The sequence below is a fragment of the Symphalangus syndactylus genome, chromosome 2, assembly GCF_028878055.3.
Source record: "Symphalangus syndactylus isolate Jambi chromosome 2, NHGRI_mSymSyn1-v2.1_pri, whole genome shotgun sequence".
Classification (NCBI taxonomy): Eukaryota; Metazoa; Chordata; class Mammalia; order Primates; family Hylobatidae; genus Symphalangus; species Symphalangus syndactylus.
The window spans coordinates 5,792,939-5,815,946 of NC_072424.2; the positions used below are offsets into that span (position 1 = coordinate 5,792,939).

At 57.0% G+C, this 23,008-nt stretch overlaps 1 protein-coding gene across 3 annotated transcripts in view; it reads right to left on the reverse strand.

The window, feature by feature from the left end:
- The window catches only part of INPP5A (inositol polyphosphate-5-phosphatase A), a 235,756-nt gene that overhangs the window by 54,490 nt on the left and 158,258 nt on the right, over window positions 1–23,008 (reverse strand). For all 3 annotated transcript variants that reach the window (XM_055245047.2, XM_055245039.2, XM_055245059.2), the window contains exons 7-8: window positions 12,911–12,963; window positions 10,522–10,641 (exon numbers count right to left, since the gene is read on the reverse strand). In XM_055245047.2, coding sequence (XP_055101022.1) covers window positions 10,522–10,641; window positions 12,911–12,963 — 173 coding nt within the window. The remainder of the gene's footprint in view (window positions 1–10,521; window positions 10,642–12,910; window positions 12,964–23,008) is intronic.

The following is a 23,008-nucleotide window of genomic DNA, read 5'->3' on the forward strand; positions in this document are numbered from 1 at the left end:
CAGACCCGCCCTGCCCCATCCAGGGCCTTTAGGCCAGAGCGAGGGAGGACGGAGCATCCGTGCAGGTCACACGTTCATGACAGTGCAGGTGGAACCATCGCCACTTCATTTCACTTTTGGCTATGGAGCGTAGGAGTTCATTTCCGTCTTAACTTGCACACCCTCAATATTTTAAAATCTACATATTGAAATTTGCATTTTCTCCTGATTTCACCTGTTCACAGCCTGCTGTTCTCTTTGGTTCCTGGCCTTTTCTCTTTGAATTCCAGGGGTCTCCCCATGAGTTCTGGAGAGTAACCCCATCTGCGGTGAATATGGCGTGTGCTCCTGTCATCCTGGGGCCTCCTCATGAGTTCTGGAGAGTGACCCCCATCTGCGGTGAATATGGTGTGTGCTCCTGTCATCCTGGGGCCTCCTCGTGAGTTCTGGAGAGTGACCCCCATCTGCGGTGAATATGGTGTGTGCTCCTGTCATCCTGGGGCCTCCTCGTGAGTTCTGGAGAGTGACCCCCATCTGCGGTGAATATGGCGTATGCTCCTGCTGGCCTGGGGCCTCCCCATGAGTTCTGGAGAGTGACCCCCATCTGCAGTGAATATGGCGTGTGCTCCTGTCATCCTGGGGCCTCCTCATGAGTTCTGGAGAGTGACCCCCATCTGCAGTGAATATGGTGTGTGCTCCTGTCATCCTGGGGCCTCCCTGTGAGTTCTGGAGAATGAGTAACCCCCGTCTGCGGTGAATATGGCATGTGCTCCTGCTGGCCTGGGGCTGGCCTTTCCGTTTTGCTGGTGGTGGCTTCTGTCAGGCAGAAGTTTTAATTTCCATACAGTCACATGTATCAGTTTCCCCTGTGGCTGAGACGCCTGCCCCAGCCCCCACGTGGGCATGGAGCCCCCACCTTCATCTTTATGGTAGAGTTTTAAGGGTTATCCTTTAATCCATCCAGAATTAAGGTGTAGAGCAGGGATCTAAGTTTATCGATTTCCCAAGTGGACGGTCAATTGATCGGCACCATTTATTCAACATGCCCCGTCTTCCCACCAAGACTGTATCACAACACAACATTCCCAATGGCAAGGGTCTTCTTGAGAGAATCTATTCTTTTCTGCAGATCTTTTTAAAAATCAATTCCTGCATGCTTTTAATTAGTACAACTTTTTATAGGGAAGTCCTTCTTGTTGACAGTTCTTTCAGAAATGGTCTCAGCTATTTCATGCTCCTCTTGCCTGTTAATTGCTATAGCTTGGCTTGGCAAAGCCCACAAAAGTCTTGCTTACCTTTTTAATTGGAATTCCTTCCATTTTAGGTTACATCTCAGTTATAACAAATTTGATCTATTCTAGTGTGATTTGCTTAAACAAGCCCCAAGCTCTGCCCAGTAGAAAGAGAAGCGCTTCCTGTGTCCCGTGAGCACGGAAAGCTCGGAGGGTGCGCGGAGGAAGACAGAGGGCCCTGCGCTCCGAGTCCCCAGGAGAGTGGCAGCCTGGGGCACAGAGGCTCCCGAGGGAGGGTGGCAACGCCCACAGGCCAGAGGGCAGGATGCAGCCAGCCAAGCCCAGGTATAGGCGAGACCACAAGGTATAAGGCATCCCCACATGGCCAAGCATCTGTGCGCGGCGTCGCAGGAGGAGACGCGACCGTTACTCGGCTAAACAGTAGAACCCTGACGAACAAACTCTAATAAGTTCCTCAGTGCGGAGGGAGAGGAAATGTGGCCTCCCGGGCTGGCCCTCACTCCACTGACTGAGTTTCCTCTCTCAGTACTCTGGGGTGCCACCCTCACAGGAGGCCCTGCCCAGGCCTGGCTGCTCCTTCTTCCCGAGAAAGCCGCCAGGCAACGCCCCAGGTGGGCCTGCAAGGCCTTGGAGACGCAGCTCCATCGTCCTGTCTGGAGTCCTGCAGGATCATCATTAAAACCCTAAACTGGATCACGCTTCCTCGCCCTGCTCTGCTGACAGAACAGCCTGAGCCCATTAATAACAGCAGCTGCCTCTAAAGGGTGCACGGTGTCCGCAAGACGAAGAGGCTGTCACAGCCGAGGCAATCACCTGAGTGCCAGCCCCGCTGCCCTCCCAGAGCTCACTTTCAATTTCAATATAGTGCCATTTGGAGCAGGAGAAAAAAAAAACAGTTGTTCTAAAATTAATTACCTTGTCAGTAGCTATTATGATTAAAACGTAGGCCCACATCAATATCATGTGCCTAATTCAAAAAGAGAATTACAAGAAGAGCCATAAAAATCAATTTTTTAGGCCTTGAAAATGGGTGTCTCTCTCTGTTTTGACAAGTGGTCTCATTATGCGGCGGAGGCACTGGGAGGAGGGGCTGCCTCGTCGTCCCAGCAGCTGCTCCACCGCGAGGGCGTGGGGGGCTCGTCCGTGTGTCTCCAGGACAACTGCGACCCCACGACACCGCAGATTAAAGACTTAGGGAGAGTCACGGGTTGAACGTTCCGAATTACACTTCCAACAGCGGGCGCTTCCCTAACACAGCAGTGGGAACCTGGCACGAGGCTGCCGGGGCCTGCGACACCGTGGGAGGCCCCACGGTGACAGGGCAGGTGGCAGGAGACAGTCATCGGCAGTCCTACTGTGGCCCTAAAAAATATCAGACTCGAATGGGGCTAGTTTTTTGTTTTTTTCCCCCATGGAGCTAGTGCAGTGTGGGAAGCAAACTGGCCGTGAGACATTCATCCAACCAGGACACCTAACGTGCTAGGAGTTGGTTTCTTTCTTTCTTTCCTTTTTTATTTTTTAACCACTGAAAGCGACGGTAGCTGAAACCTTTGTGAAACCTTTGGAACTATACTTTTAAAGGCCTAGGTTGTGTACAATTGGGAATCTATTAAAGTTGGTTTGTTTCTCTGCTATGGTAGAGACCACATTCTCTGATTAAACAACTTTACATAAGCAAAAACATCAACAGTATAAAATTACTAAAACTACTGAGAATATTTTAGTTACTTAATCGCTTAAAAGTTTCTCTTAATAATCATAAACATCTCATTGCATGGTTCATCGCAGATGTATTTAAGCCACTTTAAATAAACTCATCCCACCAAAATAAACACACCAGCCTGTTTATTTTTACCTTCCTAGAAACTGCTGGACTATTTTTCACGACTTCACTTTTTACTGCACCCACTGTGAGCTCTGCCCCCGTGAAGCCTCAAGCCCTCAGAGTGAATCTCCCAGCACCACAGACCCAGGCAAGACGGCTGCCTATGGCACCCTCAGACAGAACCCAGGTACCACAGAATCCTCAAGACAGCCGTCTAAGGCACCCCCAGACAGAACCCAGGTACCACAGAACCCGCAAGAAGCCGTCTAAGGCGCCCTCAGACAGAACCCAGGTACCACAGAACCCGCAAGACAGCTGTCTAAGGCGCCCTCAGACAGAACCCAGGTACCACAGAACCCGCAAGACAGCCGTCTAAGGCGCCCTCAGACAGAACCCAGTTACCACAGAACCCGCAAGACAGCCGTCTAAGGCGCCCTCAGACAGAACCCAGGTACCACAGAACCCGCAAGACAGCCGTCTAAGGCGCCCTCAGACAGAACCCAGGTACCACAGAACCTGCAAGACAGCCGTCTAAGGCATCTCCAGACAAAACCCAGGCAGATGGCAGGATGTGCTGAAGCAGCAAGGTCAGCCTCAGGGCTAGCAGAGCCCCCAAAGTGCCTGGGGCAGCCAGGCTGCTCACTGGATGGAGTCACAGCAACCACTGTGCTTTAGGAAGCTCCTTGACCAACTCACTGATCCCCAGTGCCGCACCCAAAGGCCCCCTGACTTCCCCACCCAGTGAGTCCCAGCCTCGGAGCCCCAACCCTTTGGGGGCCAGCACCTGAGGTCACGGGGGTGGGGGAGGGAGGCGGGGCCCTGATGCAAGGGAAGGGTGTCCCTGTAAAAGAGGAAGACACCAAAAGCTCACCTTTCCTCCCTCCCTCCCTCCCTCCACCACGTGAGGACGCAGTGAGAAGGCGGCCGTCTGCAAACTGTCACCAGAACTCAGATCTCAGACTGAGAAATAAGGTCGGCTGTGAAGCCCCGCCACGGAGTTGTCTTGCAGCGGACGGGGCTAAGACGGGCCCCGGGCCTCAGCCTCGGGGCTGGAGGCATCCTGGGCCCCAGCAGCATGTGCCTTCTCAGTGTCTGGCACCTTTTAATGCCCACACTCCCTTCGATGAGTCCATCCCCACATCAAGTGCTCTTGGGCGGAGTCGTGCGGGGAGCCCCGTGCAGGGTGGCAGGAGGGCTGTGCAGGGGTCTCATGCTCTCCACACGGAGCATCACCATTTTACTTTTGTTTTTCTCACTCTGAGACCCACCCTCTGAAACTCTGCTCAGACACTGCCATAAACCACAAAAACTGGGGCGGCACAGAAGTGCCTCAACCTCCAGGACCCCCCACTTCTCTCCAGCTAGCAGAAAACACAACACCAAGGGCTGAGATGCCAGTGGTGACGTTGGGGTTCAGGGTGTGGAAAGGACCAGCGGGAGTGGAGACACACGGCCCTCATGGCCCAGCACAGGCATCGTCCTGTCTGCCACCGAAGGGCCGGGAACCACCCAAACCCTCTCCAGACAGCTGGCAGCGAGTCCCATGACCGAGCACCGCAGCTGGAGCTCGTGGAGGCGTCTGGCAGACTCTGTTCACGCGATTCTGGACATGCTGGTCACAGGCACTGACATGTGTAAAGACATAAACCACACACACATGCGTCACGGCAATGTCGACGCTTGCCTCCACGTTGGCACATAATAAAAGTACAGAAACATCCGTGCCTGTGTCACAAGAGGCCAGAAAGCTGCAAAGGAGTGACAGGTGCTGAATTCAGCCTGATGCTGGGGGCCAGGATGGGGTTCAGGATGGAAGACGGGGCACCTGCGCGTCCACATGGTTTGTTTCTTCAGGAAAGGAAACATGCGGAGAACGTGCAGGGTGCATGGCCAGGTGCAGGCGCTGCCCCTGCATCTGCAGAGCGGCACCACCTTTCTCTGTGCTTGACTCCCTGTTCAACAAAATGAAGATCGCAGCCACGGATCAGCTGAGGCACAGGCGAAAGGAGCCCCTCCTGCCGGACAGCAGCTGGACTGACCACGCCCTGGAGGGGCTAACGCGAGACAGAGGCAGCGGGCTTTGCAGCAGCGGAACGGCAGAGGGCACGGGCTTGTGCTGCCAGGAGTCCCGGGCATGCGGAGGGACGCCACAGGGTGCCTGGTGGGCTCTGCAGACACATGACCTCGGCCACCCTGAGGTCTCCGAGTCTAAGAGAGCCTGATCGGGACGAGCCCACGACCAGCAAGAGCCTGCAAGCTATTCTCCGAGGCCAGCGGGAGTGTGAGGAGCGCGAGAACCAGCCCTGTGGCCAGGAGCGCTCAGGGTGACCCAGATCTTTAATGCCGAGTTTGCCTTTGCCTGGAGACGCAGTAGCTTTTCTTTACTGGCTGCACAGCAAGGCAAGTTCTGGGAACGTCTAAAGAGAAACATTTAGGTTGGGGGCTCTTTGAGCAGCTGACAGCTAACTGATGGCCCTCCATAAAGCCACAAAGCGGGGCTGGCAGCGCGGGCATCACATCGCCTCTCCCTGGGAAACTAATTGCTTGGAATTGTTCAGAAGAACATTATTTTTCTGGCAATCATTTCCTTTGAATACCCAAAATGAGCATGAAACAACTCTTTTGACTGGACATAAAAGTTAAATGTCCCAATGTTGATCAAATTAACTTCAGTGCCATGACAATGGACTGTATTTGTGAGAAAATAATGGGGGGACAAAGGGGTGCTTTATGCCGAGATTTCACAGTTGTAATGTAAAATGTTTCTGTTGAACTAGGCCAGGCCACATTTCAGAGGGGAGACAAAGAGTCCCGTCACTTATGGGAAAATCTCTTTTCCAGCTGAGAGCTCAGGAAGGTTTCAGGACGCCTCAGTGGATGGTGCCTAGGAAGGTCGATGTGCACCTCTGGCTCAGCCCCCAGATGCCCCCCAAGGGCTGACCTGTGTGTCCAGGAGATGGACTGGGGCTGCCCCCAACACGGGCTGAGTGCTCGGCACCTCCCAGAGCCACACGAGGGTGTGCACGGCCCGGCCTGGCCCAGGGTCCAGGACCCCAGCCCGGAACAGACGCCGCCAACGCCTGCCCAGAGCCTGGTACCCTTCACTCATTAGGGATTTGTCTTCTTTTTAAACTTCTCATAACAAGAGGTTAACAGCAACAATTTCAAAAATTACACACAAAAAAGTAAAGGTCTGCTCTGTGATAAGAAGTCCAGCGGAGCCCTGTGACCAGCCGTGGTGGTGGCAGGCACCCCGCAGCACTCGCCCTGGGGCTGCTTCTGAAGACTTAACTCGGAGCTTGTCTCTCAGTTGTTTTACAATCATCTTCCTCCTCTGGAATGCGTTTAGGTTTAGAGGAACGGTGCCAAGGTCCTACGGTGCCTCTGGGTTTTAACCAGGCAGGCATCCTCCTCCAGGGCTGGCACCTGCCCTCCCTCCTGGGCCTGGCGCTGTCGGCCCCGCAGCTGATAAGGGACATGGACCCGGGAAGCCGCGCGGGGAGATTACACCAGGAAGAGACTGCAGGAGCCTCCTCGCTGTCTCCCTGCGGGGCAGACAATGTGCGCCCGGTTCCCAACGCCCTGAATGGGGCCCCGTTGGTGGCAGCGTCCATTCAGAGGCCGCGCGGCATTGTCCTGCCCGATCCCCACAGCAGAATGCGGTCTGCTGGTGGCTGCCAAGAGGTTAGCAGCCGCGGTGAAAGGGCGGCCCATTGTTCCCGACTCCGACAGAGCCGCCCTTTGTGCTGCGCGGCCCGCCCCACGCCGCGGAGGTCCGGATCTGCGGCTGGCTGAGCGCGCCGCAGGAGCCATTCATGGGAATGCAGAGACGCAGAAAAGTGGCCCAAAAGCCCAAAGGCTGATTTCTTGAGGCCGCGGAGCCATGGCAGCGAGGGGCAATGACACATTTTAATGCCATGCCAAGCTGACAACCTAACCGCTGTCACCAAGACCCAACAGCAGACACAGCAGGGCCCTCCCTGCTCCTGGGCTCGGTGGCAGGTCCCCGAGACGCTTGGTGCCTGGAAGCCGAGGGCTGATCAGGCAGGAAGAACCGCGCCGCTCCTGTGGGTGAGGTCCTTCTCCCTGGGCGACTGACATGCTGTCCAGGGAGGGCGCCCAGGGCACAGGCGGTCATCAGTCACTTTGTCACTGACAAAGCCCCAGGCCCCCATCCCCCACCTGTGCTGCTTCCCCACAGTGGGCGGTTGAGAGCACAGTCCCCAGGCTCAGACCTGTCAGTGCCAGCTCCAGAGATACCCGGGAGGCCGTACAGGTCCCCTGCAGAGGGTGTGGCCGTGCACAGGGCTGAGGGCCGGCCTCAGTGAGTGGCCGAGCACAGCAGCACCCAGGCCTCGCAGTTGCCACCCTCTCCAGGACCAGGCTAGTGGCAGGGGACCAGGGCTCCATCACTCTGGAGACGGGGGTCAGGGGCGGTCAGAGGGAATAAGGGGCCACGCCTCAGGGCCCTCAGCAGGGGCCAGATGCGGAGGAGAGCCAAGGCCATATACCTGCTAATAGCAGCACAGGGATGGGAGCCCAGCCCAGACTCCTTGTGCAGAGCCCTGTGGGGAATCCGGGAGGATCGTGAAGGCGGCAGGCAAGGAGCCACGCAGGCCACACTCACCACAGCAGCAGACGGAGCCAGCATTCAGGAGAAGGCGTCCCGCCAGCTCCAGCTCCCCCTGGAGCAGCACCTACTGGAGAATGCAGCCTTCCACCCCTTCCTCAGGATGCACAGTGCTGAGCTATGACAGGTACACACTTATGTGCAAACGCACCCACACCTGTACACCTACACACACGTGTGCACACCCACACCTGCACACACACACATGCACACACCCACAAATGCACGCACACACACCCGCACACACACATACACATGCACTCCACACACCCACAACCTGCATGCACACATACCCACATGTACCTGCACACATATCCACACTCACGTGCACATGCTCCCCCCGTATATGCACACACACCTTTACACACACCCACACACATGCACACATACACACATGCATACACCCTAGCACACATGCATACACCTAGCACACATGCATCCACACAGATCCACATGCACCCACACGCCCACACCCATGCATGCACACACCCACAGGCACATGCACACCACACAGGCATACACATCCACACATGTACCCCCAAACACACAAGCGTACACATATGCACCCACATGAGCCCCCACACACATGCACACATGCATCAGTGCACCCCTGCACACATGCACACACCCAAATACGCAGACACATGCACCTACACACACACACACAGGCATACACCTGCACTCACATGCACCCACACACATACACCCGCACACACATACACCCGCACTCACATGCAACCACATAAGTGCACTCACACGTGCCCACATGTGCACACACAATGCAACCCCCACACCCCTGCAAGTGTGGACACACCCAAATAGACATGTACCCACACACATATCCACACCACACAGGCACCCACACACACCCACACAAGAGTGCACACACGTATGCACTCATGCACCCACACATGCACACACAAGCATCCACACACAAATGCACACATGCACACATGAACACACACATGCAGATGTGCGCACACCCACCCCCCACACAAACCCAAGCAAATGTGCACTCACATGCATGTATGTGTGTGCACACACAATTACATACATAATTGCATGCACACAAGGTGTGAACACTCACACACATGCACAGGCACACACATGCACACTGAACACTATCCTTATAAGGCGCTGTTAGGAGGCAGGGACCTGCTGGCTGCTGTTCTCCTTCATAACCCCACCTGCCTTAGGGACCCCTCAGGACACGGGTCTTGCTTGGGTAGAAATGTGCTCCATAGTCCCCAGGGGTTGCCTCTCATAGGACTCTCCCACTCCTGCTCTTGAGAATCTGACGGTGCTGGTCACACATCACACATGACTCTGGGGCAGGGGCCCCACACACATCCCCCTGCACATGGACTGCTCCTCCCACTGTCTTCCCCAGGAAGCCTCCCAGAGGCTCAGAGGGTACCAGGCCCTGCCCAGCCTCCTCCCTCTCTGGGTCCAGACCTCAGTGCCCGCCAATCCCTGCCTCTGCCTGTGTAGCCCCAGGCAGTTGTGACTGTCCCAGGGACGATGGTGGCCTGGGAATGACTCAGTTATTCTGCTCTGCACAAGCCCAGGCTGAGACAGGTGTGGGTGAGAGGGAACCGGCCCCAGGAACAGAAGGTCGGGGTCTGAGGAGGCAGCTGCTGGAAGGCGGGCGAGGTGCAGGGCAGCTCCAGGCCCTCGCACGCTTACTCGGGAGTGCAACTCGGCATTCTGCACGCACAGGGGCTGGGCAGGGGCTCAGGTCAGGGGCCCTCTAGGGAGCAGAATGGGGTTCAGGTGGAAATCAGGGACCACCCTGGGGCAGAACTGCTGGCCTCAGGCCTGTGTTCATCACTGCTGCAAGCCCAAGCTGACGGAGCACTGTCTTATCAACCATGGGGATGCTGGCGGGAAAGGTTTCCACGAGAGGCCTAACTGGAATGGGCAGAGAATAAACCCAGACTGCCTGGCTGTGGGGCCTGAGCTTCAGCAAAAGGCCCAGCTGTAGATGGGGAGGGACACAGGTCCCAAGATCAGACACATCCCACCAATGGGGGACCCCTGCTTCCCAGTGACAGCCCGTCATCTCCACAGCATCACCGGTGGAGCAGCCTGGAGCACTGGGGGGCAGGGGCCCAGGCGCAGGTGGAGGTGGCCCCCACGCTCCCACTGACTCTTCAGTGTCCTATTCCCCTCCCACCACAGCACCCCACGGCACTGTTTTCTTATCCTTCCCACAAAAAAGTCAGAGAGAAAGTGAAGCCATCCCCATCCAAGTCCATGGTGAGGGTGCAGCTCCAGCCTGTGGACAGGGCTTGGGGGCTCTGCCACCTCCATGGGGCAACTCCAATAAGGGCCATTGGCAAATCGGCAAGCGCAGAGCAGAGTGTGCCTCCCAGAGCGGGCACAGCCTTTCCCAGTGGCCAACAGGGGTGGGTGGACACACCGACCTGCCCACCCACCTACCTGCCCGCCCACACCTACCTCTCCACCCACACCTACCTCTCCACCCACACCTACACCTGCCCAGCACACCTACCTGCCCACCCACACCTACCTGCCATCCATACCTACCTGCCATCCATACCTACCTCTCCATCCACACCCACCTGCCCACCCACCTACCTGCCCACCCACACCTACCTCTCCATCCATACCTACACCTGCCCAGCACACCTACCTGCCACTCACACCTGCCTGCCCAGCACACCTACCTGCCGGCCCATACCTACCTCTCCACCCATACCTATACCTGCCCAGCACACCTACCTGCCCACTCACACCGGCCTGCCCACCCACACCTACCTGCCATCCATACCTACCTCTCCATCCACACCGACCTGCCCACCCACACCTACCTGTCCAGCACGTAGCCCAGTGCCTTGTGCCGGATTCCCGAGTACACGGAAGGGCTTGTTTCCCAGGCGACCAGATTGGAAGCATCATGGAAAAGATGGATATTCACCAAGTCAAAGGCACTACAATCAAAAGAGAAAAGGTCACGTCACCAAGGGCCGGAGCCTCTGGGTCACACCTCGTTCTCCCAGGGAGCGCCGGGAAGCTGAGACCTGCACCGGCCCCCGCCGTGAGGAGCCCCCCGAGGCTGGACACCTGTTCCCCCCACCTGCCTTCCGACAAGGCCAGAGGACAAGAAACCTCCAGTGAAGTCTGAATACATCTTTACAAATGCAGTTACTCTGGGCAACTAAAAAGTGAGCTACTTTTCTTTAAAGAGAAAAACTTACAGATGGCTATGGAAACTCTCCCTGATGGCTAAGCTAAGAGGAAGGGCCACCCCTCAGCCTCAGCTGATGCTGCCTAGGGATGCCGGCTGCACCCATCGGGGACCCTGTAAGGCAGGGTGGGGGGCACAGGGACAGGCAAGAAGAGTGCTTCATTTCACTCCCAAAGGGAAGACCCTTGGGAAGCCCCGTGGGCCGGCTGTTGGCCTCCAGGCATGTGGTCGGCAAGGCCTGATCAAGGCCTGAGCCTCTGTCACACTGCAGGGGACCCTCAGCACCTTCAGCTGGCAAGGACGTGTCCCCTCACCAGGGGAGGTCAGTGCAGGACTTGGCATGGTCTGGACACTGTCCCACAAAGCCCTCCTGCCTGCATGTCCTCCACAGGCTCCGAGACCCAGCCCTGTCTCCCTACCAGGAGGCGCCAGGAATGAGTGTGTGCAGGCGGCCTTGCCCTCCTCTAGCCTGTGGCCCAGCTGCCACAATGACCCCAGTGACGCTGCCTGGTGAACGTGCCCCGCGTGCCCCCACACCATGCCAAGGCTGTTCCCTGTGACCAACAGCAAAGGGTGGCCTGCAGCCTGCACTGCCTAGGGTGGGCACGGGACCGAGGCTCCTTCTCAGCTCCCTCTGTCCTCCCCCTCCCTCTTATTCCTCTTTCTCTCCCCCTCCTTCCTCCCTCCTCCTCTCTTCCCCCTCCCGATTCTCCTCTCCTACCCTTCTCTCTCACCCTTCCTCCACCTCCTTCTTTTCCCCCTCCCCCTCCCCTTCCTTTCCCCCCCCTCCCTCCCCCACCTCCTCCTCCTCCCCCCTCCCTCCATCTCCCACCTCCTCCTCCCCCCTCCCTCCATCCGCCACCTCCTCCTCCTCCCCCCTCCCTCCATCCCCCACCTCCTCCTCCCCCTTCCCCCTCCTTCCCCCACCTCCCTCCATCCCCCACCTCCTCCTCCCCCTAACTCCCTCCATCCCCCACCTCCTCCTCCCCCTAACTCCCTCCTTCCCCCACCTCCTCCTCCCCTTCCCCCTCCTTCCCCCACATCCTCCTCCTCCCCTACCTCCCTCCATCCCCCACCTCCTCCCCCTCTCCTTCCTTCTCCCACTTCCTCCCCCCCACTCACTTTCTGGACTCTTGCTCCTCCTGAGGATGTCCTGCCCCGAGCAGCCCCACAGAGAGGCCCAAGGGGGAGGGGCAGAAACCCCTGCCCATAGCCCCAGTGAGCTTGGAGATGAGTCCTCTGGAAGGCCCAAGGTGACCGGGGCCAGAGCCCCAGAAAAGCCACTCCTGGGTCCTGAGACACTCACAGCCATGACCTCGTATGTGTTTTTTAAAGCTGCTAAGTTTAGGGCGATGTGTTACACAGCAGCAGATAATAAAGCAGTGAAGTTTTGGAAAATCCATGAAAACAAAATAAAAACAGTATTCAAATGAGACGTGATGGCTGGAGGGACAGGTTGGGGAGCCACCTGGAAGCCACCTTAGGAAAGCAGGTAACAGGTTTCTGTTTCTTATCATGCAGAAAAGGTGGGGCGGCGCTATCGAGAACATGTGCAGCGCAGAAAGGCCAGGCCGGAGGATGCGTGGATGAGACGCAGGCTCCGCTACGTCTGCGCTCGGTCTGCGGGTGGACCAGGCAGCCAGGCGGCTCTTACGCCGTCTCACTGGGCACCACGGGGCCCCAGTACTAGGGGGCCTCCCTGCTGACTTCTCTTTGCAGCAGGCTGTGGCCAGCAGAACTCTCCAGCTGCGCGGAGGGACCGGGGCCGTCACTGTGTCTCCACTGGCACTGGGCACCCAGATGTCTGACTTACAGGGAACAGTGACAATGCTCCGAATGCATCACCGTGAACAAAAAAGGTCAGAATGGCAGGTGGGGGTCAGGCAGCTGGGGGCCCTCGTGCAAAATCAGTATAGCCTCCAATGAGGTGTGTGGAACACGCCGCTCGTGCAAGATAGAAAAGGGTAAGAAACGTTATGGAAATTGACAAAGCACAGAGAGACACCACGTACCAGTCTGCAATGCACCACCTTGTCCGGATGAAGCCTTTTCTTGACCATTTGCACTGAAAAATAAACACGTCACACAAATGAGCCAGAGTAAGCGGGCAAGAGCAACACGTGGGTCCCACACACCTAAGGGACACAGGAGATGCTTTCCAAACAAAAAACAGCAGGGCTCTTTCAGCACTGATGGCACCCCACTAAAGAGAACTGAGCTGTGCACCTATCCTCAAGTGGGGCTTCACACAGAGATGCCTGCAGGGGCTGTTGATGCCCAGCCTGGGATGGGAGGGGGGGAGGATATGAAGAAACGCGCCAGCCTGCTGCCTGTGAGCCCCATGCCCCTGTGTGAGAGCAGCTGCAGGGAAACCACAGTCACCACAGATGCTGATCAGGGAGCTTGAGACACACAGCCACCCTCGGCTGGACCACAGGGAAGACTTGAGCAGCCGTGCCCAGCCAGGCGTCCTGGACAGTGGGTGAGCTGCCCACCCCAACAGTGTGTGTGGCCTCTCACTGATTCCCACCACCCACCAATGCCTCTCACCCACCGATGCCTCTCACTGATCCCGCTCACCCACTGACTGCTCACCCACCGATACCTCTCATCGACTGACCGCTCACCCACTGATGCCTCTCACTGATCTCCACCACCCAGCACAGCCACCAAATGTGGAGCCTGAGCTCTGGCCTGAAAGTACCCCCAAAATTCAAGGTGAAACAGTCACCAGCATGAGATTCCAAAGAGGGGGGTTCTTTAAGAGGCAGCAGGGCTCCCCTCGAGATGGCATGGAGGCCCTCCTGCCCTCCCACCTCCCACCTCCCACCACGGTAGGTTCCCCTGCTGGGCCACCCAGCAGAGCAGTGGCCTGCCACCGGGGCCACCAAGCATGCAAAGTGTGTGACTGAAGAACTGAATTTTAGATTCCATTTATCTTCATTAATTTTAATTTAAACAGCCATGCAGAACAGGGTAACTTCACAGCCTTGGCCTCTTGGGAAAGCCTTGAAAACCACAGAAGGCATTGGGAGAAGGCTGACAGAGTCCAGTCCAAGGTCCACAAAGTAAAGCACTTCAGGCAGTGGCAGGGGAACGGCAGCCACCAGGGCAGGGCACCGCCCATTCCGTTCCCAGCAGCAGCCACATCAGGGGCGGATGGTGGACAGGGGCTGGTGGTCTTGGTGCTCACGGGCTGGTGGAGAAGGAAAGCAGGACAGGGAAGACCCTGTCTCCTCCACCACACCCTAAGGTCTGCCGAGGAGATGAAAGCAGATGGGAATCTGGAGTTAACTGCAGATGAAACACCCGTGAAGGAAGAGTCCAGCGTGGCACGCTCCCTCTATCTAACACGGAGAGCGCAGAGATCAGAGGCTCTCCCTTTGACCCCACCTCTTCACTGGCCACTGTCCCCTTTGGCTCCTCCAGTATGTGCACATGCCGGACAACAGCTGCCCAAATGCTCTCTGCAAGGTCACCACAGCCTCCATAGGCAAACTCCTACAGACACTCGCCCTTCATCTCGCCCGGCCTGTTGGCGGCACCTGGTGGCACAGAGGCCCCTGCAGCCCTGTCTCCTTCTCCCTGTCTCTCTCCAGCACAGTGCCCCCCACAGCTCCCTCCTGGGCATGGCTCTAGGGCTGTGGATTCCCAGCTATGAGGCCCTTCTTTGCCTGCCCCCACCCCAAGTGCTCCCTGCCCCCTCCCTAAGTGCTCCCACTCATGCTCAAGAAGGGAAGTCCAAGCCCTCCACACTGGTGGGGGTGATGCTGAAGCCAGCCAACCCTTCCCGCACACACTGCGTTCTTCCCCTGCGCTCTCGATCCACCACTGCTGTAAGAAGCGCCCCAGCACACGAACTGTGAATCCTCTGAATGTATGTTTTCCTCTCTCTGGCTGTTTTAAAGGTTTTCTCTTTGTCATCAATATTCTGAAGCTTTACTGCCATCCAGGTATGGGTTTATTTTTATATACCCTGCTCTGTATCCAAATTGTGCTTGGGAATTAAATTTTTTAAAATTTCCCCTTATCACTTCCAACACTGCTCCACTGCTTCTTTCTGGAATTTATTTTGGGTCTTTATGTCTTTTAACTGCTCTTTTCTATAAAAATAAAAAAGATACAAACAACCAAACAAACACAAATCTTTGTCTGTCTTGACTATGTTTAGATGAACTCCTTAATGACATCGTCTAATTCTCTGATTCTCTCTTTGACCACATCTAGTCTAGAATCTGTCCTGTAATTTCTAATGCAGAATGTTTAATGTTTCTACAGGCTCCTCTTCATATTCCCTTTTCTTGTTTTATTTCTGTTTTAGTTGAATAACATTTTTAATGAACCCTATCTTTCACTTATCTCTTTGAGCAACTTAAACATACTTAAAGTCTGTCGGCTTTTCCCAAGAAATCAACTTTATTTGGGGTGAGTCTGTATTCTGGTGTCTGCTCGTCTCATAGACGTTCTTGGTTTGCAGTCTCCTGGGGAGTGAGAGGCGCCCCCTCCTCACCTGTGCAGTTCCATGGCTGCCCCACCCAGCATCATAAAAGGTCTGGGCTCTCTGCTCCCCAGTGATACTGAGGCACTCACAGATGCACCCTCAGGGTCCATAGGTGGCTCCAGGCTTCCTCCTTCCAGGGCTGGTCCTTCTTCACTCACCTGTAAAGTCCCAGGCCCCAGGTAAGCAGACTTTTAAAGAAGTAATTGGCTTTATTTTTCAGAGCAGCTTTAGGCTTCCAGAATAATTGAGCAGAAGGTACAGAGACTTCCTGTACACTCCTCCCGGCCTGGCCACGCACTTGGACGCCAGGCTGTGGCTCTACTTGTCGAGGAGGATCCGTCCTCACACCACGAACTGGCTCTGGTACTGAGCCCGCATCCCCTGCTGTGCTCAGGCTGCCCTGCTTGCCAAACAACATGGGCTGCGCCAAAGCTCCTGGAGGCTGGCCAAGGCGTCCCCAGGCTACTGGTCTGGCTGCTGCACGGCGCCATGCCTAGACGACCGAGGGAGCTCTATGGCGGGGTGGCGGGTTCCCTGCGTTGTGTTCCAGACGCTTGTCTCTGATTCCAAACGTGTCTACCTCATCTCTCAGAGAGGCCATTTGCCCTGGGGAGCCTCTGTGTTCATTTCCCGTAAGTAACTGTGTCTGCGACGGAAACACATCAGTGGGAAGCTGAGTTGTGGGGAGAAGTGGGTGCTGCTGATGCCCACAGCGGGCTCCATGCTCCCACCAACGGTGCAGCTGGGACACCCCCAATGCTTGGACTCTCTCCCCTCCACTCAGCCTGCACTCCAGACAAGCTGCCTGACACCTGCCTAGATGCCCTTCCTCCATCCTCCACACTCCAGACAAGCCACCGGCCACCTGTCTAGACGCCCTTCCTCCATCTTCCACACTCCAGACGAGCTGCCTGCTGCCTGTCTCGACGCCCTTCCTCCATCTTCCACACTCCAGACGAGCTGCCTGCTGCCTGTCCAGACGCCCTTCCTCCATCTTCCACACGTCCAAATCCAGCCTGCGCTTTCCGGGGAGACTGCCCACCTGGAACAGCCACCGCCCACCCCCCACAGCCCAGCCACACACAGGATCCACACCAGCAGCATCCAGGGCCTCAAGGCAGTGGGTAAGACAGGACTGCCGGGCTGCCAGGTTCAAGTCCCAGCTGTGGGGCCTCGGGCACAAGGAGGGGAGGACAGAGCCCATGTTGCCGGCGGGCTGCAAAGGTGTGGCTCTGTGCACCAGTAGCTGCCGTGGGCTGGCATCCCACACACAGGCACACACCCAACCCTCAGGCTGACCAGAAAGGGGAACTGAGGCTCACAGGTTAAGAACTGCACCTATGGTCCCTTGGCGGATTTAGGCCACAGTCACCAGGCCCAAGGCTAGGTTCTCACCCATGGGGGCTGCCGTGGGAAAAGAAGGCTGGACATGTAACTGGTGACAAATCCACAGTAACTGGGTGAGGCTCCTCTGCTAGTGACAGTGGGAGGCAGGCGTCTTTCCAGGAGAAAAGGTACCGTCCCTGCAGGCCGAGGCGCCTCAATACGCAACAACTCCCCTAGAGCACCAGCGGCTCATCTTCCGTGCCTCGACACCTCCTGTCTAGGGGGACTGCATGACCTGACATACTTCGGGAACCAGACGCTGCAGCAGAGGTCAGGCCGAGCCTTCAGAACACGAGGGTGAAGCTGTGTGTGTGTGGGGGTGAAGCTGCGTGTGTGTGTGTGTGGGTGAAGCTGTGTGTATGGGTGAAGCCATGCATGTGTGGGGGTGAAGCTGCGTGTGTGTGGGTGAAGCCGCGCGTGTGTGGGGGTGAAGCCGCGCGTGTGTGGGGGTGAAGCCACGCGTGTGTGTGGGGGTGAAGCCGTGCGTGTGGGGGTGAAGCTGCGTGTGTGTGGGGGTGAAGCCGCGTGTGTGGGGGTGAAGCCGCGTGTGTGTGGGGGTGAAGCCGCGTGTGTGTGGGGGTGAAGCCGCGTGTGTGTGGGTGAAGCCACGCGTGTGTGTGGGGGTGAAGCCGCGCGTGTGTGTGGGGGTGAAGCCGTGCGTGTGGGGGTGAAGCCACGTGTGTGTGTGGGGGTGAAGCCACGCGTGTGTGTGGGGGTGAAGCCGCGTGTGTGTGGGGGTGAAGCTGCGTGTGTGGGGGGTGAAGCTGCGTGTGTGGGGGGGTGAAGCTACACGTGTGTGTGTGAGAAGCCACGTGTGTGTGGGGGGGGTGAAGCCGCATGTGTGTGAAGCCACATTGTGTGCGGGTGAAGCTGCGTGTGTGTGGGGGGTGAAGCTGCGTGTGTGTGGGGGGTGAAGCTGCGTGTGTGTGGGGGGGTCAAGCCGCGTGTGTGTGAAGATGGCCGAGGGCCAGTTCCCCAAAAACCAACTCCATCAGGGGCCTCCAGCTGGTGGGTGAGAAACCGGCGGTCAACATGAATGGGAAGACAGGCACCGCGGGCACAGGGTTGTGCAGGAGGCACGTATGACAACGACCGCCAGAGCCCAGATCCATGTCCTCGCCAGCTGACGACAACCACAAGAGCCCGGATCTGTCCTCGCCAATGCAGTCACCAAGCAACCGGGACAGGTGTCTCCTGTACCAAGTCACAGGGGTGACTGCAGAGGACGCTGGCCTTGTGAGACAGTCAGGACCAGCTCCTCCAGGAGAAACGGTGAGTCCGAAGGGTGGGGGGCACCCCACGGGAGGGAGGGGAGTCCCAACCCCGGTGTGTGGGCTCGGCAGGGAGCCTGGAGGCCGCTCCTAACCAGCACCGGCAGGACACCCTCAGCCAGCTCCCGTGTCCAGACTCACGCTAGTGCTCCTGCCACTGCCCCAAGCCCACAGTCACCCCTGTGTAAATGTGCACCCCGGCCCACCCCAAGCATCCCACAGCCCACTTCCTGGGCGCAGGCGCTGTCCACGTCCCCCGCTGGGATAGCCCATGAGGCTGGGGTCTCGGTCCTGCTGGATGGAGCCAGATACCCAGAATATATTGTGGAACGAGAGAGCGGAGATGCTCCATGGCATGTGGAGGCAGGCGCTTCCCATGTGCGTCAGAGCTGTGCCCGGGCACTGCCTATCCTGCTTCCAGACAGGCAGTAGGGCCCGGGACACAGGGACACAGCACCTCCCTGCACGCACGCCTCTGAATTCTGACAGGTACAGCAGAGACCCCAAACTGAGCACATCCAGGTTTTTACCTAGAATTTGCGATAACCATCAACAGTTTTACTTCCATTAAAAACGGAAGGCATTTGTAAATTTTTGAACCAAAATTAATTATTATTCTCCTGAGTTTTCAATTATTTGTGTTAATTAAGGTGTGTGTTTGTGTCTTGAATCTATGTGCATGTGGGTACATCTTGGTTTTTTAGATTTTTAAGTTTTCCACAGTAATGGAGAATTTTTTTCAACATTAATTATCCATAGACTGAATAAATAAAACGAGAAACAGTGTTATTTTTGAATAATATAAATTGGTAATAAATGTAATTTTAGGATTCTAATTTAAGATTTTTAAATAAACTGCAAATAAATCTCAGAAAATTTAACAGTATCTTATCATAACCAACTATTTTCTAAAGTATTTGTAGAAACTAAGTTCCTTTTGAGGTAAGGTCACCAGAGCAGCTACGACTGCACTAAGACTATGTTTCTAGGGATTTTACAGCAGGAACAAATGAAGCCACAGCCCACAGCATCCTGACACTTCCATGGCCCGTGGCTGCAGGTGCAGTCGCATCCTTGGGTTTAGGGTGGGATGCGCGGTGCAGGGAGAGTCCTCACGGAGGGCGCCCCATGCACCCTTCAGTGGCCCCGCCAGCACTCAGGACAGGCACCGCCCTCATTTCCCCAGTGAGGAAACTGGGGCCTGAAGACCACCAGCTCTTTGGAGAAAGAACCAGAACCGGAACCACCACCCCAGTTCCTGCACTGAAGTCCCCGCGTCCTGACGCCTCACTCCCCTTGCTGGCCAAGCCCCAAGCACACAGCCAGGGCTGGGGCGGGGTGGCCCAAGAGGAAGGAGGTCCCCAGAGTCATCGGCAGGTTCAGGGGCCCCTCCCCGAGGCCACGCCCCCACAGGCACACCTGAGCACCCCAGCCTGAGGTGGACGCGCCCCACACCCAACACTGCCCTCCGGAGCAGGGCCGGGAAGTGCTGGGAGGCAGAGACGGGCGTCCTGGGCCTCAGCCAACACTCACATGCTCAGGACTCAGGAAGACCCCAGAAGCTTCTGGATGTACATCCCTGTTGCTCCGGCCATGGCAAATGGAGGCAGAGGGTGTATGGCCAGGGCTGGGGGTCTCCTCCATCCCAGGCCGTGTGCGGGAACTTTCTGGTCACCAGCCACCTTCAAAGCCCTCGCTCGGGGAGCCCGCAGGAGCCTGCAGATGGGACGGCCGTGGCTCCGCTCTCCTGAGGTGGCTGCCCCCCGGCCCATGTTGGCTCCTCTACTCCCAGACAGGTTTTCACCTCAGAAATGACAGCCATGTCACGTGGGGCTGGGGGCCATCCTTCACCTGACGATATGAAGTCTCTCTCAGGCTCCCGTTAATAGGGCTCCTTCAGCAGGCAGATGGATAGCGAATCCAGCCGGTTTCATCTACTAAAAGACGGCATAAATCGCCGCGGAGAAAAGAGAGGCTGCGGGGAGGTTATTGCCACACAGCCCTCACGCCGAAGGCCCGCTCAGAGCATTAGTGGAATTAATTCATCTTTCATAAGAGCTTGCAGCCGGCCCTGGGATCTATGGCAACAACCAATTTCTCACTACAGGCAAAAGGAAAAAAATGACTCGCCCTGATCGACTACACAAATCTGCTTTTTAAAAATGGCCTCACATTATCTGGAGTGTGGCTCCCAGAGGCATCATTTGAAATTCATACCAAGCCAAAAGCATCCATAAATCAGCAGAGAAAGTTTTGTTAGTTTCTGCAGCGGCCATAATTATCTGAGACTGCATTATACCCCCATCAAGGTAATTACATTTAGATTACCCTTAAGTGATGGTAATAAAAGAAAGAGAAATCAGTCTGAAACTAGTTCCTTCCTCCAAAATGTGTTCAAACACAGCGAGAGGTCGGGTGCAGAGGCACAGAGGGAGGGGTGGGCCCAGCCAGGCTGCCAGGCCCGGACCCCCATGGCTCCTCGGGCCCCTCCCTCCTCCTTCCTCCCTCCAGCAGGGACACGGGGTGCCACATAGGCTCTGTGGGGTTAAAAACCCACACTAGGGACAGAACGTTAGAAGCTTACAGTTTTTAAAATAAGAGTTTCCTTTTGTTAATTTACCAGGGAAGAGGAAACATCGGAAAACCTTTGCAGATCATCAAACACACGGGTCCCGGGAGGATTTCTAAGACAATAATGTGGCAGGGCTGGCCCTGACCCACAGGGAGGCCTCTGCCCAGGGCAGGGGCTGGCCCCCCGTCCCAGCCACCAGCAGCCACGAGGATCTGCTGAGCAGCTGACCACCAGGCCGCCGACAGCGACACGCTGCTCTCCCAGGGGAGAGACGGGTCCACACAAAGAGGCTTGGCGCCTTTTCCTCCCAGGAATCGTCTACTTTCCAGAATGTGCCCTCTCCTCTGCCTGTGGACACAACACTGCACAACATGGGGCTGGACCCAGGCTGGGGGCTGAGGCTGCTCTTCCTGGGGGAGGGGCGGCCCCTCATGCTATGCCCTCCACAGACCCATGCCAGCAGGCCCCTAGTATCACGGAGGCCTCAGAGTACTGGCATTAGGGACCAAGGCCAGGGGCCACACTCAGACCCCTGCCAGGGTGCCCACCCTTCAAAGGGTGGCAAAGTCATAGCAGAGGCCTCCAGATCTTGCCCAACTTCAGCCTGGGCCCCGGGCCTCAGCTCCCTGCTTGCTGGGTCCAGAAGAGAAGCCTGAGGCGTGGGTACAAGAAGGAGGTCCCGCTGGCCAGAGTGGCAGGGCTGCTTTGGGGCGGGGCTGACAGACGGAGGGGTCAGGAGCCTGTGTGGCTGCCTGGGAGGACCCTAGAGTGTCTGTTCCTTGCTGAGGGCCCGCTGCTCCTGAGCTTCCCATCCTGGCTGACCCTGCGGGCCCTGGGCCCTCAGGACAACCTCGGCCCCCACCCCCAGGGGCTATGGGGCTCCCTGTGGGCTCTCTTAGCCCATCCAGAGTGGACAGGATCCAGTGAAAAAGTGGACACCTGGTGGGGAGGGGACAGCCCAGCAGCATCCAGTCCAGCCACAGCCCTGGACAGCAATGCAGCCACATGGGTCCTGAGACGAGGTGCCGGGTCAACAGCCCCTGCCTGGACCAGCCCAGCCACCCACAGCTGCTCTCCTCATGCCATCAGGTGGCAGCGCCTGGCCCTGCCCAGCCCAGGCCCCCCCAGCACCCACGCTTCCCACAAAGGGCCCTGAGTCTGTCTCTGGTCACTCTGAGATGAGAGCCTTGGCCGGGTTCAAGAGAGGCCAGAGTTCAGCTCGCAGGCTCTCCAGGGGAACCACAGCCCCCACCCTGCCCTTCCGACGGGCCTGCACCACAGGAGGCCCCTTCAGGGAGGTTGTCGTGACCCAGGGACGCGACTGTGCATGGAGAAGACCATGGAGCTTCCTTCCATGTCCTTTTCCAACTGCTGGACATCCGGAGTGGAGGGAGGCAAGTGGGCGGTGCCGGAAGCAGGACCGAGGACGGGAGGCTGGCCCACTGACACGGCGTCCTTGGCCTAGGGAAGACGGATGAGGAGGCCGAGCCACAGGGTGACAGGAGCGTCCCATCCTTCACGGGGCGGCCACAGTCCCTCACTCAAGGTGCGGGCCATAAAGCAAGTTAATAAAGTTGTGGCCTTGCTGGAAGTCAGCTCCGTAGCAGCCTCAGCCTGCATGGCTCTCATGGAGACAGGACCGTGGAGCAATCCTTCTTGGGGCTGCCTGTGCAGACAAATCCGGACAAGAGCTCCTATATCACAGCCCGCACGCCCCCAAACCTGTGCCCAGCTGCCAGCTCTTCAGTCTCAGTGCCCGGCTGCTTCTGGCCACGGTGCCTGCACCCCACTGTGATTTAGCAGATGACGAAGGGCAAAGCAGCAAATGCTGCCTCGACAGGTTAACTACACAGCCAGGGAGACGCCGACAATGCCGCGTGTGAGGGTTACCCAAAGATCACGCGCACAGAGCAACAGCTGTGCACACACAGCTCAGCAAAAGTGCATGGCCGCCAGAAGGAAACACCAGTTTCTTATCAACACTGTGTCTGGCAGTGAGATGACAAATGCCTTCCACACATTTTGATTCTAAACTCTCCGTGTGATGCAGGCATAAGTGCTGGGACCCTGCTGCTCGCAGCCTGGCACAACCACCAAGGCGGTATCTGACATGAGACGGTGCCCCTGCCCCACACTCACACCACGGGCACACACGACCGTCAGCCACTGTCTTGGTTACCACCAGCCAGCCCGACCCTCTCCCAGCTGGGCGTGTGGGAGACCCGAGCTGCACGCCAGGGGAGCTGAATGATTTTCCTACATCTTTGGCGAAGGTCCTTTTTCCTGGATACGAGGATTCAGGAACTTACTGATTACTTGGTGCTAATGCCTTAGATTCTCACTGCCCTTACGTGTGACAGCCCAGACTAACCACAGAAGC